We start from the raw sequence: 18,507 nt of genomic DNA, 5'->3' as shown, positions 1-18,507 counted from the left end.
ATACCCAAGTAATAATGTAGCAAACCAAGATCAGAAATCTCAAAGGTTTTTCTCAAAGCATCTTTAAACGCTTCAATTTCATTTGCATTATTTCCTATAAGAAGCATATCATCCGCATAAAGTGTTAGCATAATGAGAACTCCATCTCTCTTTTTGACATACAAAGTACTTTCTGTTGGACTATTCTGAAATCCCTGGCCAATCAAATAAGTATGTATCTTCTCATACCATGCTCTTGGAGCCTGTTTGAGACCATACAAAGCTTTATGCAATCTACATACCTTTTACTCTTGACCTTTTACAACAAAACCACTTGGTTGACTTACATAAACTTCTTCCTGCAAATCACCATTCAAAAAATCAGTTTTGATATCCAACTGATGCACTTTCCAACCATGATGAGCAGCAATTGCAACTAGTGATCTAACTGTGGACGCACGAGAAGTGGGAGCAAAGGTTTCATCATAATCTATACCTTTCTGTTGCGCATAGCCTTTTGCCACAAGCCTTGCTTTGTACCTGTCAACAGTACCATCTTGTTTCCTTTTTACCTTAAAAACCCACTTTGTACCGATAGGCTTTTTACCTGTAGGCAAGTCCACTAGATCCCATGTATGATTCTTATTAATAGAATCAATTTCTTACTGCATAGCATCTTTCCACTGAACACACTCTAAAGCTTGTTCAAATGAATCAGGCTCATCTGCATCACAAAGAGTGCTAAAGCAAGCCAAATCTACTTGCTCTCTGCCAAAAGTAGTACCAGCACGTGTTTTTCGTGGTAACGGTGCATCCAACTTGCTATCCTGGTAAGGCTGCCAGACCGGTCTATAGGGATCCAAAGGAGGGAAAATAGGGATCCAAAGGGGGACAATCTGCAAAAGAGCAATGTGCTTCAATGGGGCTTAAAAGATCTAAGATTCATCTACATTAAGACTTCCATAGGCTAAGGTTTCTAATTTTTTATTCAATTGTCAAAAGTCTAATGTAGGGGAAAATTGGATGGTCATGGGAAGACTAGAAATTCTTCCCACATCCCTATCAAGGAGGGGGCAAGCCATGAGAGTAGGGGATGATAGAGAAACACACACACACACACAACAATCCAAAGCTCCCCCTTTACACAAAGGGAATACAGGACACATATCAGGCTCCTAGGCCAGTTGCCCCCAAGCTTCCCTCAAATCCTATTTGATGGCCATAGAGGTGGAACAATGAGAATTAGGCTAGAATAAATTTAGTCTAATCAATTTAAAAATGCTTGATAAAAGAATCAATAGAAATTTAAGCTCCCTCGAAGACCATTGGATAGTCTACTAAGGGGTCCAATGAGCATTCAACAGCCCAATAGCTTTCCTAATTCCTATTGGCCAGAAGACTAAGAGGTCCAATGAGAGTTTAATTGAATTATTTAATTAACCAAAGCTCTCACAAAAGGGGAAAGGGGGACACATTTCACAAGGCTAGCAATTATGCTTCTAATTTGTGATTGGCTAAGCTTTACAGGGGCCAATGGGGTGCCAGCATGAGCAAATAGCGCGAGGGGTCGACCAAGATGAGAGAGAAGGCTGAATTTTACTCTCACTCATTGCCACACACACACACACACACACACAACTCATGTGAAAGAAGAACTACATCTCCTTGTCCAAGCATTGAGAAGTAGAGGCCTACACCAATCGCTCTTGGCTATGGAATGCAAATCCAACCAAGATCCAAGCTTTAATGGCATGCTCATCTCCCCTACCATACTAATTACTAAGCTAAACTATGCTATCAGAGTGATTATGTGAAGAGAATACTTCTTTCTCATAAGATACCTCTTCTTCCTCTCAATCTATCCTCATTTCATACTAGCTCACTCTCACCATTTTTGAAGGTGTGTGAGGTGTTGGGACTGAGGCTAGGGACACTAGGTGTGTTTTTCAAGCATAATTCGGTGCATGAATCTTACATCTTCATTACACCAACGAGTTTTGTCAAGGAACACAAGAATTGTATTGTACAAAAGTCTCTAGTCTCCTTTGATGGGAGAAGCTGTAAAACAAAGCCTTTATGGAGGGGGGACCAGCTCCATGTAAATCTGGTCCTCAACTGTTGTCAACTATCAACACGTCGCGCAAAAATCGGTGCAGTTAGTTTTAAAACTAAAAAGTACTGAAATAGGCCTCGAAAAAGACGTCGGTTTCGTGTCGTCGGTATAAGCATCAGTATACTTTGCATCAGAATCATCTTAGAAATAAGTGTCAAAATCAACTATGATATAAGCACCGATAATTGTAAAGGATATTCCGATGCATCCTCCGAAGTTTATACCAACGCCTATACCGTACTCTGCATGTACCGATGACCAAACCTATAACTTTTTTTGGGAAGAGAGGGTTGAAAACTGATGCTGCATGTACTACAGCAAAAGAAAACAACCCTCTCTGCCCAAAGGAAGAGTGCACAAGCAACCACACTCCACCTACAAGCTGACGCTTGTATGACATGTTATCGGTTGTCGGTTATCATTCCCTGAGGTCTTTGCGGTCGCTTGTAACGGATTTAACATCAAGGTCAACACCAAGTGATAGGCAGTGTTGGGCAATCCCCAAGCTTCCTATCCGCTCAGTAGTGACTTATTGCATGACTTGACTTTATTTTGTTGGTTATCATGTCCCAATGTCTTTGCTGGTGCTTATAACAGAGCTAACATCAAGGTCAACACCAAGTGATAGGGAGCATTGTGGAGTCCCCAAGATTCCTTTTCGCTTAGTATTGACTCTATTGTATAATTTGTTGGTTAGCACATGACATTGGTTTGTTGCCTGTTGTAGTCTACTCAAGGTGTGTAGGTGGAAGCAAAAAGAGTGTCTAATGCATATATCCAATGATGGTACATCCTATTTATGCATACATAGATATGCATGGAAAACAATATCCTGTGCAAGAAATATTTTTTGAGGGGTTCTGCAGAAGATGGTGTAGCTATAAAAGCATATGACATGGCTTTATAAGTGGCACCCCTTTAAGAATGGTTTTTGTTGATGAGGATATGTGCTCTCATCTTTGTAGACATGTAGTAGTGTTAGTGTGTATACGCGCTTCACCAGGGGCACTTTTCTCCCCCTAGGCTTTTCCCCCTAGACATCTGGTGTGAAAGGACACCTTATCTCTTAGGGTTTCATATAAGCTTTGTAGCTCTGAGTTTGTATACACTATTATTCTAATACAGAGAGAGAGACTACAGAGATCTCGTACGCAAGCTCTGTGTCTTCTCCTTCTCCATCTTCTTCCTACTCTGAGTTGCTGTCTTCCTTCTGTTTCCTGTTTCATCATCTTCAACAATTGGTATCAGAGCAAGGTGATTTCCAGAGCCTCTACTTGCGTTTTCGCGTCCGCGCGCGCAATCGTAGTTTTCAGGCAGTTTTCGGAAAATTTGCTCGTGGGAGCATCCTCGACGTTCCGGGAGTATTCTGATCAGGTGACCTCGGGTTTTACCCCCCTTTGAAGCCGTTCGAGCCCTCAGAATTTTGTTCTGAGCAACCTAGTAGAAGTTAACTTTTCGGAGGCGTTTAGATAAAGAGGGTGTGCTTTTTGACAGATTTTCTTCAGGTAAACAGTTCTTTTGGGAAGCAGCTTGTCTTAGCTTTGTGCTAAGATTTTGTGTAGAGTTTTGCTTGGATTGGAGAGGAGATTTGTGAATCTCTCGGAGGTTCTTTTGCTCTCTTGTGTGCATCCACAGTATGGCTCAATCTACGGAGAAAGAGATTTTTGGTGCGTTTACATCCGAAGACAAATTGGATGGTACCAACTATTCTCTTTGGTCTTTTATGGCCAAAAATGTTTTGGTTGGTAAAGGATTGTGGGATTATGTATCTGGAGATGAAGTTCGTCCAGGTAGCATTGCACCTGCCACGCCTGGTCGTGGTGCAGTTGTTGGTGCAGGACCCTCACAAGTCACTCCAGAGAAAAAGAGATGGGATACTAAAGATGCACAAGCTATGGCTGTGATTGCCTTAACCATAAAGAGGACAATCACACCACATATCAGATCTTGCTGAACTTCTGAGGATGCTTGGAACACTCTGCAAGCTATGTTTGGAGGAAGAAACGCTGCCAGAATAGAGTTTTTGAAGAAACAACTTGACAAAATACAGATGGACGAAGGTGACGATATTGTCGAGCATCTTACAAAAATCAGGGATCTTAAAGAGCAATTGCTTAGCATTGATGAAGTGATTCCAGAGAAGGACTTGGTTTCCAAAACACTCAATTCACTACCACCATCTTATCTAACTTTTCAGACTTCTTTGACTCTGTCTTTGCGAGCTAATCCTGAGCCTCTTCATTTTGAAGAGTTAGTGGCTTTGCTATTGCAGGAGGATCAATCACGTAAGAACAAGTCTTTACAGGTGGATGGTATGGATCATGCTCTTGTTGTACAGAACAAAAACAAGGGTAAAGAGAGTGCTCATTACTCCAAGTCTGGTGCAGGACAATCTTCAGAGAAGTCTAAAGGTGATTCCGACAAGTCCAAGAAGAAAGGTTAATGTCACTACTGCAAGAAACCTGGTCACTACATTAGTGAGTGTAAAAAGCGAATTGCTAAAGAAAAAAAGAAAGAGTCAAGTTTGGTTGTTTCAGCTTCTGGTGATTCTTCTACAGCTAAAGAAGAGTCTGCAAACTTTGTGCAGGATTATTATGCTTTTGTAGTATGTTCAAATTTTTCTGCTTACAGTGTTGACAAGACACAAATGATTTGGTACTTTGATAGTGGTGCATCCAGGCATATTACTTCAAGGAAGGATTTGTTTTGTTCATTGGATGCAGCTCCAGCAGGAAAGAAGGTGACATGTGCAAATAATGCTTCTTATCCAATCAAAGGCGTTGGTAAGATTTTGATTACCATTTCAGATGGTTTAGATTTATGCTTGCCAGATGTCTTATATGTTCCAGGGATCAAGAAGAATTTGTTGTCTGTATCCTCTCTTGCAAAAAATGGTCTTCGGGTCATTTTTGAGGATAACAGATGTGTTGTATGAGATCGAGAGAATGGTTATTCTCTTATCACTACAGGTACGCTGGAAAATGGACTATTTGTGCTAGATCGTTATGAAAAGCAGATTCAGGTATGTATTGCAGAAACAAAGACTCAGGCCATGCAGGATACTGAGTTGTGGCATGCTAGATTTGGGCATGTTAGTTATGGCAGTTTGATGACTTTACAACGTCATAATATGGTGCATGATTTGTCTTTATTGGAGATGCCACCAAGACATGTATCCAAGAACGCAACCTTCACATACATGTCTTGGTGGCATCTCCAATAAAGACAAATCATGCACCATATTATGACGTTGTAAAGTCATCAAACTGCCATAACTAACATGCCCAAATCTAGCATGCCACAACTCAGTATCCTGCATGGCCTGAGTCTTTGTTTCTGCAATACATACCTGAATCTGCTTTTCATAACGATCTAGCACAAATAGTCCATTTTCCAGCGTACCTGTAGTGATAAGAGAATAACCATTCTCTCGATCTCATACAACACATCTATTATCCTCAAAAATGACCCGAAGACCATTTTTTGCAAGAGAGGATACAGACAACAAATTCTTCTTGATCCCTGGAACATATAAGACATCTGGCAAGCATAAATCTAAACCATCTGAAATGGTAATCAAAATCTTACCAACGCCTTTGATTGGATAAGAAGCATTATTTGCACATGTCACCTTCTTTCCTACTGGAGCTGCATCCAATGAACAAAACAAATCCTTCCTTGAAGTAATATGCCTGGATGCACCACTATCAAAGTACCAAATCATTTGTGTCTTGTCAACACTGTAAGCAGAAAAATCTGAACATACTACAAAAGCATAATAATCCTGCACAAAGTTTGCAGACTCTTCTTTAGCTGTAGAAGAATCACCAGAAGCTGAAACAACCAAACTTGACTCTTTCTTCTTTTCTTTAGCAATTCGCTTTTTACACTCACTAATGTAGTGACCAGGTTTCTTGCAGTAGTGACATTTACCTTTCTTCTTGGACTTGTCGGAATCACCTTTAGACTTCTCTGAAGATTGTCCTGCACCAGACTTGGAGTAATGAGCACTCTCTTTACCCTTGTTTTTGTTCTGTACAACAAGAGCATGATCCATACCATCCACTTGTAAAGACTTGTTCTTACGTGATTGATCCTCCTGCAATAGCAAAGCCACTAACTCTTCAAAATGAAGAGGCTCAGGATTAGCTCGCAAAGACAGAGTCAAAGAAGTCTGAAAAGTCAGATAAGATGGTGGTAGTGAATTGAGTGTTTTGGAAACCAAGTCCTTCTCTGGAATCACTTCATCAATGCTAAGCAATTGCTCTTTAAGATCCCTGATTTTTGTAAGATGCTCGACAATATCGTCACCTTCGTCCATCTGTATTTTGTCAAGTTGTTTCTTCAAAAACTCTATTCTGGCAGCGTTTCTTCCTCCAAACATAGCTTGCAGAGTGTTCCAAGCATCCTCAGAAGTTCAGCAAGATCTGATATGTGGTGTGATTGTCCTCTTTATGGTTAAGGCAATCACAGCCATAGCTTGTGCATCTTTAGTATCCCATCTCTTTTGCTCTGGAGTGACTTGTGAGGGTCCTGCACCAACAGCTGCACCACGACCAGGCGTGGCAGGTGCAATGCTACCTGGATGAACTCCATCTCCAGATACATAATCCCACAATCCTTTACCAACCAAAACATTTTTGGCCATAAAAGACCAAAGAGAATAGTTGGTACCATCCAATTTGTCTTCGGATGTAAACGCACCAAAAATCTCTTTCTCCGTAGATTGAGCCATACTGTGGATGCACACAAGAGAGCAAAAGAACCTCCAAGAGATTCACAAATCTCCTCTCCAATCCAAGAAAAACTCTACACAAAATCTCAACACAAAGTTAAGACAAGCTGCTTCCCAAAAGAACTGTTTACCTGAAGAAAATCTGTCAAAAAGCACACCCTCTTTATCTAAACGCCTCCGAAAAGTTAACTTCTGCTAGGTTGCTCAGAAAAAAATTATGAGGGCTCGAACGGCTTCAAAGGGGGGTAAAACCCGAGGTCACCTGATCAGAATACTCCCGGAACGTCGAGGATGCTCCCACGAGCAAATTTTCCGAAAACAACCTGAAAACTGCGATTGCGCACGCGAACGCGAAAACGCAAGTAGAGGCTCTGGAAATCACCTTGCTCTGATACCAATTGTTGAAGATGATGAAACAGGAAACAGAAGGAAGACAGCAACTCAGAGTAGGAAGAAGATGGAGAAGGAGAAGACACAGAGCTTGCGTACGAATCTCTGTAGTCTCTCTCTCTGTATTAGAATAATAGTGTATACAAACTCAGAGCTACAAAGCTTATATGAAACCCTAAGAGATAAGGTGTCCTTTTACACCAGATGTCCAGGGGGAAAAACCTAGGGGGAGAAAAGTGCCCCTGGTGAAGCGCGTATACACACTAACACTACTACATGTCTACAAAGATGAGAGCACATATCCTCATCAACAAAAACCATTCTTAAAGGGGTGCCACTTATAAAGCCATGTCATATGCTTTTATAGCTGCACCATCTTCTGCAGAACCCCTCAAAAAATATTTCTTGCACAGGATATTGTTTTCCATGCATATCTATGTATGCATAAATAGGATGTACCATCATTGGATATATGCATTAGACACTCTTTTTGCTTCCACCTACACACCTTGAGTAGACTACAACAGGCAACAAACCAATGTCATGTGCTAACCAACAAATTATACAATGGAGTCAATACTAAGCGAAAAGGAATCTTGGGTACTCCACAATGCTCCCTATCACTTGGTGTTGACCTTGATGTTAGCTCTATTATAAGCACCAGCAAAGACATTGGGACATGATAACCAACAAAATAAAGACAAGTCATGCAATAAGTCACTACTGAGCGGATAGGAAGCTTGGGGATTGCCCAACACTGCCTATCACTTGGTGTTGACCTTGATGTTAAATCCGTTACAAGCGACCGCAAAGACCTCAGGGAATGATAACCGACAACCGATAACATGTCATACAAGCGTCAGCTTGTAGGTGGAGTGTGGTTGCTTGTGCACTCTTCCTTTGGGCAGAGAGGGTTGTTTTCTTTTGCTGTAGTACATGCAGCATCAGTTTTCAACCCTCTCTTCCCAAAAAAAGTTATAGGTTTGGTCATCGGTACATGCAGAGTACGGTATAGGCGTTGGTATAAACTTCGGAGGATGCATCGGAATATCCTTTACAATTATCGGTGCTTATATCATAGTTGATTTTGACACTTATTTCTAAGATGATTCTGATGCAAAGTATACTGATGCTTATACCGACGACATGAAACCGACGTCTTTTTCGAGGCCTATTTCAGTACTTTTTAGTTTTAAAACTAACTGCACCGAGTTTTGCGCGACGTGTTGATAGTTGACAACAGTTGAGGACCAGATTTACATGGAGCTGGTCCCCCCTCCATAAAGGCTTTGTATTACAGCTTCTCCCATCAAAGGAGACTAGAGACTTTTGTACAATACAATTCTTGTGTTCCTTGACAAAACTCGTTGGTGTAATGAAGATGTAAGATTCATGCACCGAATTATGCTTGAAAAACACACCTAGTGTCCCTAGCCTCAGTCCCAACACCTCACACACCTTCAAAAATGGTGAGAGTGAGCTAGTATGAAATGAGGATAGATTGAGAGGAAGAAGAGGTATCTTATGAGAAAGAAGTATTCTCTTCACATAATCACTCTGATAGCATAGTTTAGCTTAGTAATTAGTATGGTAGGGGAGATGAGCATGCCATTAAAGCTTGGATCTTGGTTGGATTTGCATTCCATAGCCAAGAGCTATTGGTGTAGGCCTCTACTTCTCAATGCTTCGACAAGGAGATGTAGTTCTTCTTTCACATGAGTTGTGTGTGTGTGTGTGTGTGTGGCAATGAGTGAGAGTAAAATTCAGCCTTCTCTCTCATCTTGGTCGACCCCTCTCGCTATTTGCTCATGCTGGCACCCCATTGGCCCCTGTAAAGCTTAGCCAATCACAAATTAGAAGCATAATTGCTAGCCTTGTGAAATGTGTCCCCCTTTCCCCTTTTGTGAGAGCTTTGGGTAATTAAATAATTCAATTAAACTCTCATTGGACCTCTTAGTCTTCTGGCCAATAGGAATTAGGAAAGCTATTGGGCTGTTGAATGCTCATTGGACCCCTTAGTAGACTATCCAATGGTCTTCGAGGGAGCTTAAATTTCTATTGATTCTTTTATCAAGCATTTTTAAATTGATTAGACTAAATTTATTCTAGCCTAATTCTCATTGTTCCACCTCTATGGCCATCAAATAGGATTTGAGGGAAGCTTGGGGGCAACTGGCCTAGGAGCCTGATATGTGTCCTGTATTCCCTTTGTATGTGTCCTGTATTCCCTTTGTGTAAAGGGGGTTTCTCTATCATCCCCTACTCTCATGGCTTGCCCCCTCCTTGATAGGGATGTGGGAAGACTTTCTAGTCTTCCCATGACCATCCAATTTTCCCCTACATTAGACTTTTGACAATTGAATAAAAAATTAGAAACCTTAGCCTATGGAAGTCTTAATGTAGATGAATCTTAGATCTTTTAAGCCCCATTGAAGCACATTGCTCTTTTGCAGATTGTCCCCCTTTGGATCCCTATTTTCCCTCCTTTGGATCCCTGTAGAGACCGGTCTGGCAGCCTTACCAATATTCTAGCTTTTACTCCCTTGATACTTCCCCATATTAAATGATCAGTTTAACATGATAAAATCATTTGGGAGAATTAGATATTAGCTTTTATGACATAATGCAATCATTCGACATTATTAACATGTTCACATGTTTGTGATCATGTTAATGAAATCCCTAGGTACTATAAAAAGGTGCAAAAAGTGGTACCACCTATACATGCTTTGACCCAATACTATATATTTAGCCTCATCTCTCTCATAATAAACATGTAGACTATTGTGCCCAATGTTTTGTTTATTTCCTTAAGTCTATGTCTCTAAACAATCCTAATTTACTAGCAAATAGCATATCCTCTTCTGCTATTGGATTGGAGTATGTTTTAGCATTAGATGCTAGCTAGGAAGCAATATGGTTGACACTCTTACTGGGATATTTTGGCATCAAAGGCTCGCCTCCATTGCTACTTTGTGATAGTCAGAAGGCCATTAATTTGACAAAGGACCCCAAGTTTCATGCAAAAACAAAACACATTGATGTGAGGTATCACTTTATTAGGAGGTCTCTATAAAAAAGTAGATTAAACTAGTCAAAGTGTCAACCCTATGGATGATCTAATTATAAAGAGCCTTGGGTCAGTGTGATTTGCACATTGTATTGATTTGATGGGTGTAGGGTGAAGCCACTGACATGCTTCACACTTGTACATATTAATCTTTTTTGAATACTTAGGGTCACATTGGCCTTCAAGTGGGAGGTTACTGGGATAAAGGCCACCATGGGTGGGTAGCCAAACATGGTCAACTACCCGTCCCCTTACTAACACCCATCACTAACTAAATATTATTCTACACTTTGTGTATACTAGAGGATAAGGAGCTACACAATGGCTATGGTTGTGCTTTGCTAGATCTCTATGTACTCCTCTCTCTCTCTCTCTCTCTCTCTCTCTCTCTCTCTCTCTCTCTCTCTCTCTCCACCCCTCAAGGGCTTTAGATGTAGAGATTGATGTAGACCCGAAAAAGAAAAATCAAACTCTTTGTCATATGTTGCACTCTTAAGTGAGCAAGAAACATTTCAAGTGGGAGGAATATCTAGCTCATTTGAACTTTCTTACAATAGCTCAAATTTTTTGGCTATAGAATTCACAACATTCATGTTGATGTATGGTTTTCATCTTAGATCTGCTATGGTTGTATGGCTATCGAAGGAGATGATTTAGTCTATCAAAGACTTCCTTGAAGTCAAGAATGATATGCTAAGGGCGGTTAGAGAAAGCATTCGTAGTGCACATAATCATGCCAAGCCGTATGCTAATTATGAAAGGCATAGACCTGCCACATTTGAAGAAGGTGAGTTTGTATGCTTAAGAGTTCTTGGTGGGTAGTTAGAAACCATGAAACAAGAAATCATGCTAAAATTTTCTCATGTTATTGTGGATCTTTTAAAATCCAAGAACATTGGGGATGTACCTTACAGACTTGCATTGTCGAAGAGCTCTCCAATGCATCAAGGCTCATAATTTTACATGAACTTGAAAAGATCTTGGCTCTAGGGATCATCATACAAGGCACATGGTGTACAAAGAGGTTTTGATTATGTGTTCACTTGGGAATGTTGTATTGTCATCAACAAGAGTTTTTCCTAGTTTGTTTTGAGGATGAAAACTCTTCTTGGGGGGAGGGGGGGACATTATGTAGCTGATAGTGCTACTAAGCAGCTTGACTAGGCATTGAGACGACAACCATAGTGTTGTGGTGTGTATGCTTGGGATTCATGAGTGAAGGCACCTACGATGGAGCACACAAGCACCCATGCTAGTGTGTGTAGGGAGGCCACTATGTATAGACCAGCAATGAGAGCTTTCGAGTTACCATTCCCTAGTGGTTGGGTGGTGTGAGCCAAAGCCTTGTTCCCCCAATGGTTCCAAGTTTTTATAATTGGTGCATTTAAAATGAGAGCTAACAATACGTGTGGATCCTTTTATTGTTGGAGCACTTGCCTTAGACCATCTAAGACTTCTATGTAAAACAAAATAATTCTTGATATCCTTTAGAATAGTAACTTCAAATATAGCCCTTAACAATTAACTATGTTTGCTTCCTCCATGTTCTTGCTCACAATCTATTGGCTAGGGATAGATAGGATATAAAGTTGGGTAGAGATGTGGCAATTTAGGCTCTTCAGAGTAGATGGCATAGGATATTTGTAGTGAAGTAATTCCACTTTTAAGAGCTCTACAAGAGTTATGGAGTCACATTGAAGGGGTTGCTTCCACAACATGCCGACTGGTTCTATGAGTTGTCTTTAATCTCAAGTCTCTCAAAAAAAGAGAATAACTACATAAGTTTCTTCTATCGTTGTGTCTTCCTCATGATTCTAATGTCTGCTCCGCAATTTATATTTGTAGGCATTTTTTGAGAGCATAGAAAAACTCTACAAGAGATATGGAGTGAAATTGAAGGGACTTTGAGGGTCTAGGGGGTTGCTTCCACAAGGAGTAGGTTGGCTCCATGACTTGTTTCTAATTTCAAGTCTCTCCTCAAAGTGAATAACTTAATAAGGATTGGAAGGACCTCTTATATAGCCATGGACCACAATATGATCATAGTCTCTAGAGCCACATAAAGGGAAACATACTCTTTAATGGGAAATCTGTGTTATACGGGTCTTGTCATAGGAAAGCGCCCCCACACCCCCCCCAAAAAAAAGAAAAAATGCTTTGCTTGAATAGTTGAAATACCCTTGATACAAAGGCTTGTAGGGCCAAACTCTCATTAGTTGAACCCATGGTTGAGTAGTAAAACTTTGCGTATAAGCACCATTGGCGGGGCAACCGAGTGCTTAAAGTGATTGGAGGTGTGCAAAGACCCCATTTCAATCTTGTACAACATCACAAGGTGTTTTCTATTAAAGAAGAGAAATTTGGAAAAACTTGAGTCATAGCAAGTGTAGCGATTAATACAGAAAGGGACGCAAGGTTGACTTAGTTTTCTAGCTTTTAGCTTAATGAGCTGTTCAAAAAGTTGGATCACAGCTTTTTAACACTAGTCTTGTTAGAAAGTGATCCACTTTAGTAACTTTTGGAGACATTTGTAAAAAAAACCACTAACATTTGTGACGAGGTCAAAATGAAAAACCGCATCAGGGAAACATGCCCAACACATAGTACGAGTTGAACACTAACTAGAGAAAAATCTAGTGATGTCGAGGTTTTCAATCTAGCTATAACGTCCATCTTTAAGGAGTAATAAATCCAAACACATAAAATTATACCATTCCCTTCGAAAAATAGGCCAAAGAATTTTAAGCAGGCTCAAACTTCACTCAAAAATACATGAACATGTATGTGATGGGTCTGCAAACCTTGTATATATTTAAGAGAAAATGGGCAACATTTAACAACCATCCAAAGAAGATGAAAAAATATAGTTTTACGTTAAAAAAAATATCAATTTTGAAAAAAAATGAGCACTCTCAAGAAGTTCTGTGAAGTTTTGTGGTCATTTGCAAGAGTTATCCTTAGGTTACTAGAAACTTACATGCACCTTTTTACTTGCCCAAGCCACTTTTGTGGCTCAACAAGAATAGTGTTAAGAGTAAGAGATTAAATAGGCATAGTTTGTCTATTAAAGGGGAGTGAAATATATGTAAAGCTTATAAGGACAATAAAATGCACACAACTATGAGTGTGAGGTGACAGAGTATTGGCTTGCCTATTATTGTGGTTGTGTGTGGGGAGGAAGCACTACATTGTGTAGGAGCAAACCCAACTCTAGAGTTAGCAATATCATATTCTATCAGGAAGTTTTGTTGCTGAAAATTGCCAATAATGTTTTTTGCACCAGACTCTAAAGGCCCATTATTTGTCATGGTCAAGCAATAGTAGTCGTGGGTGGTGTCATTGTGAATCAAGTGCAAGAGATGCTCTGTCCTTAGCTCCATCGCCACTGACCCCTCAAAATGCAGTGTCATGGTCGGCACCGTCGGTGCTTCCCTTGGATTTGAGAAAGGCACGGCATAGCATGACAGGGTACTATAGCCATTGTCCAACATCACGTTAGTGATCGTCATTAGGGTCGATTCATGAATATAGTCGTTGAATGCATTTATAATCACAGTGTACGCTTCATCGACAAAGTTTGTCAATGCAGTGCCGGAGTCGATAATCGTCCCACCTGTTCCTGTATCCTGATTGAGCTCCAAAGCGGCTGGAGGGATAAGAAGAGGCTTCCCATCTATGCTGATGCCAGTAAGGCCAAGGTAGTAAAACTCATCATGGGGGAGGAAGCTGGCATGGTGGTGGTTTAGTTGCACTATTGAAGTGTATTGCATGGAAGAGGACAAGGATATGTTCGCGTCAGCGCCTCTACCGAATGTGAGGTAGCCGGTAACATCGACATTGTTCAGACGGTTTGGTAAGCAGTAGGAAAATACATCAATACTGAGCTGGGAGATAATAGAGTGTGGACCCTTGCCAAGGCCCATGAGACCTGATGCATTGAACATTGTCTGTATGCCGGCATTGTTGACACCGCATCCAAACACAAAGTTGTTAAACTCGAAGGAAGACGATGCACCCTCGTTTGATGTGGTCAAGGTGAGTGTGTCAGATGCAAGCATGCCAGCGCTGCTACTGTTATCCGCATAGGAGACATCATACATACAGACCCCTGAGTCGGTACTGCACTTGATTTCTATGCTGTCGTCTGTATGGGGGCACTCCGACGTTGTATCACATGTCACATTTGTGTAGCTAGATGACTTTGCGGGCTCGAAAATGGGATACCCACTAATTGCCTGTGATCCACACTTATTGCAGGGCATGCACTGAATCCACATAAGCTGGCTGCCCGAGTCTATGATAACCGCAAGGGGCATTGCGGGCGAGCCGATGCGGAGCTCGGCGAAAAACTCGCCAAAATCCGTCGACAATGTCACCACCTTGCCTAACAATGCCGGCACATTGCCATTAGAGAGAGCGGGTCCAGGCGGGTTGAGAGCATCGGTGGAAAATTTGGCGAGGGTGCGTCTGCGGTGGCTTCTGTTCTGCTTTTGAAATGCATGATCGCGGCCAATATGGCGTGGGGTGTCTATGCTCTTATGGTAAACAGGGAAGGTAAGGCTTCCCGAAGAATGGAGAGCGGAGAGGGGTGGGAGGACTGGTGTGTTGTGAGCTACAATGAAGGGGCTGCATGTAAGGAAGCATCCGACTAAGCATGCAAGGCACTGCGTAAGCAGGAAATGGGTAGAAAGCAGAAACATTCTCTCTCTCTCTCTCTCTCGACTCTCTCTCTCTCTCTCACACACACACACACATACACACACACAGAGGCGGTGTTTGCTAACGTTGCGTGGATAGTGAGAAATGCATGCAGGAGCAGAGGAGTATTGTTATATGCGACATGAGAACTGTGGGCGTTGGAGGCTGCATGAGGCCCTCTGCTTTATATTGCCCCGCTCGTAAGAGATGACGCCGCCACTGATTATTCCGAGCGAATCCAGTATGTCGCGCTGGTAACGCATTTGCTGTAAGTAACGTTCGTTATATTAGCGGCCCATTTGGGGATGGCGTATACCCGCACATGAAAGCTAAAAAATGCCGCTCCGTCTAAAATATGCTTTAGAGGGCCCTTTAATTTTTTTTCTGTGTCCCATATCTTCTCACCCAAAGCAATAGGTGGTAGCCTCTAGTGATTAGGTAGGGGGTGCCTCAACCACCCCCCACATCGGAAGCAAGGTAGGGCCACACTAGGTCAAAAGGGATGGGCTCCTAAAAATAGAGTAAACTAAAAGGGTTGTAGCAAGTAGACAACGGGGTGGTATGGTGGGGATATGGGGTGATGCGTTAGGTGAAGGGCTTTCAAACTCGAAGGCCCTTTAAAACGTCTATATGTGTGTGTGTGTGTGTGTGTGTGTTTTTTTTTTGGGTTGGGGGGGTTGGGGGGGGGGGGGGGGGGGGGGGGGGGGGGGGGGGGGTTCTTAGCTAGTAGTAAGATTAGTACCCCAACGTCCAAGCCGTAATAGTAGGCCTAAGTACATAGTTTGCTGTTACGATTCCTGTTTCCCTACAAACTCTACCCTTGACTGTGTGAGCGTTATTTTTTCTTCAACAAAGGCTATGTATGCGGCAAGAGCCATGTGGTGACATCAATTGAGGAAGTTGAAGCAATTGTCTCAACTCTCTATTCCTTACCATGTGTACAACCTTTGAACAATTCTTAAGGTTAAAGCCCCTCGCCTCTAGGTTGACAACCCCTGCCACATGTGGGTTCAACTCTTGGGACATGCAATCCCGTAAAACTAGCTAATGCAAACCACTAGGCTGTCCGAACAAAACAAGAAATTATTAAGGTTCAATTTCTCCTTAGTCGCAACTTGGCCTATGTACATGCTTGACTCAATGTTCATAAAAAATCATTTTCTCAACCACACACAATCCTATTTAAGATTTTCCAAGAGGAAATTTTGTCAAATTGAGCTAATTGTCACTTTTTTCACACTATTTTTCTCAATCCACCTAGATTTTTTCTCAAACTCTAGGTGGATCTTTTCCTTTTACTATTGCTCTTAATTGGGATTATGAATTTTATAGTGGTACGATTGTTAGTTGAGACACACTCCCTTCACCTCATCAAAACTAATTTGCACAAAGGGCGCAAACATTTGTACTAATACTCAGTGATGAGCAAAGTTAGGCATTAAGATAATGAATGGACTATTAGGTCTCCCCAATCTCAAAAAAATAAAATTTCTTTCAAAACATATTAAGTGCATAAGTGAAGGATGAGTTTAAGAAATAAAAAGACAGACGAAGATGGAAAGTCAAAAGACAAATGAAGGTGGAAAGTCAAAAGATATTTTGTGTCCATATAAATAAATATTTATCTGCTCTTTCATTTTTTCTTTAGCATTTTTCTTATAAGTTCTCTTTAGCGTTTTCCTTGCTCTCTCTCAGGCTCTCTCGCAATGTTGGATTCATTTTTCTTAAGTAATATTGTTGCAAATTTATGTGCTTCGTCATTGCCTGTCGTTAAGTGCTATAGATTAACGCATCGTTTTTCTTGTTTTTTAGTGGAATCTTTAAATTAGGAGCACCTTTTAATTTGTTTGAAGCCATTAGGAATACCTTTTAATTTCTTTGATATACATGTAAACTCTTTTGATAGTCCTTGTTCTCTTTGTTTGCATCTAAGCCCATCAAGTTTTCTTGTTTCTTTGCATTCTTATCAAACCATTTCTTCTTTAAGCTATCTTTATTGCCGCCTTCGTGAGACATGATGTGTGAGAGAGAGAAGAGAGAGAAGAAAGGTCCCGCATTGTAGGACTTGAGCCGAAGGTAGCACCAAGGGCCTTCCTTTGCTATCTTTTATAGTAACATAGCCTATGTCAGGAAGTGTGCATTGCACATAACTCCCTTGCTCTTCTCATAGTTATGGGAGCTCTACACATTGAATGATGAGCAATATGCACAATGTCATAAAAATCTAATATATATCCAACCCAAATGATTTTCTCATATTAAACTGATCATTTAATGTGGGAGAATAAATGGGAACAAGGGTTAGGATATAGACATGTGCTTATAGAACTATCTCAACATAGGGCCAATGGTAAAGGGGCCCAAATGAGAGATGGTATGTCAAAGAGCAAGGCTAACCAATGGAGCTTAAAGACTTTAGGGTTAGCTTCATTGAAGACCTCCAATAGTTAGTGTTAAAAGCCCTTCGACCTTAGGTAAGCTAGGGTTGTGCTTGAGGTGGAAAACCGACCCAAGCTTGAGGTGCTTGTCATGATTGATGACTGAGATTCTTAAAGTGCTTGATGATTGACATGCTTGAGGTGCTTGTTATGCTTTAGATGCTAGGGTTGTACTTGAGGGGGGAACCCAACCCAAGCGTGAGGGGCTTAAGGGCCAAGCTTGTGGTGAGAACTAGGCCCAAGGTCGAGGGGCTTGAAGTGTCACAAAAGTCAAACCAAATCCCTACAAGGAGGGGGTGATCCATGCAAGAAGGGGGGGTGGTTTCTTGACCACTCTCTCTCCCAAGGGACACCCCTTGCTCAAGAGGCAAGTAGAACACATGTCAAGTCCCTAGCTAGGTTACCCTCATGGTGTGCCTAAAGCCTATTGGTTGGCCTTCCAAGGGGTCCAATGATAATTTAGTGGATTTGATTAATTGTTTTAGCATGTATTAAGTCCTCTCTCTTAAAGGGGAAAGGGGGACACTTGTCCCAAGGCTACCCTTGTTGCTTGATATGCCCTTGAGGGGTCCAATGAGCTTCAAGCATGAGCTACAAGGGGGGGTCGACCAAAGCAAGCTAGGGGGTTGCTTGAGGGGTATACTCTCCCACACACACTCACACACACTAAACTCTCTCTCTTGCAAAAGTATTTTTCATGTTAAGTTAACTAAATGCTATGTTTATGTTGCTACCATCAATTAAGTTCACCCATTATACTCACAAAATAATTTCAAAAAAGTACTTTCTCTAATTTCCTCTACTCTCAAAGTTAATAGGCCATTTCCATTACATTGGTATCATAGCATTTGTTTTCTCTTTTCTTGCTTAAGAAGAGAGGTCATTAAGTAGTCTATAGATGGTTGATTTTTTTAATTAATATATTAGGGTAAGTGAGACAAGGATCTATTTTTGGTTTTGTTGAGCCCACTATGTGGGATATGGTGCACACCTCGGGAGCTTTGGACTTATAATGTGGTCCTTTTATACTTGCCTATGGCTTTACCATTATTGAGCCATAAGAAGTCCAAAAGGAGCTAGTCCT

General features: G+C 41.2%; 1 protein-coding gene across 1 annotated transcript; it reads right to left on the bottom strand.

The window, feature by feature from the left end:
• Positions 1 to 13,219: 13,219 nt before the first annotated feature.
• On the bottom strand, positions 13,220 to 15,131 carry LOC147465965 (aspartic proteinase nepenthesin-1-like). The gene has a single exon (XM_086513140.1). It carries the CDS (start codon positions 14,985 to 14,987, stop codon positions 13,380 to 13,382), a length of 1,608 nt encoding a protein of 535 aa, XP_086369266.1. The 5' UTR covers positions 14,988 to 15,131; the 3' UTR covers positions 13,220 to 13,379.
• Between the last annotated feature and the right edge of the window lie 3,376 nt (positions 15,132 to 18,507).

The sequence above is a fragment of the Adiantum capillus-veneris genome, chromosome 1, assembly GCF_014529385.1.
Source record: "Adiantum capillus-veneris isolate H3 chromosome 1, ASM1452938v2, whole genome shotgun sequence".
NCBI lineage: Eukaryota > Viridiplantae > Streptophyta > Polypodiopsida > Polypodiales > Pteridaceae > Adiantum > Adiantum capillus-veneris.
Note: the sequence above shows the minus strand (reverse complement) of the source record. Positions and strands in the feature narration are given on the sequence as shown.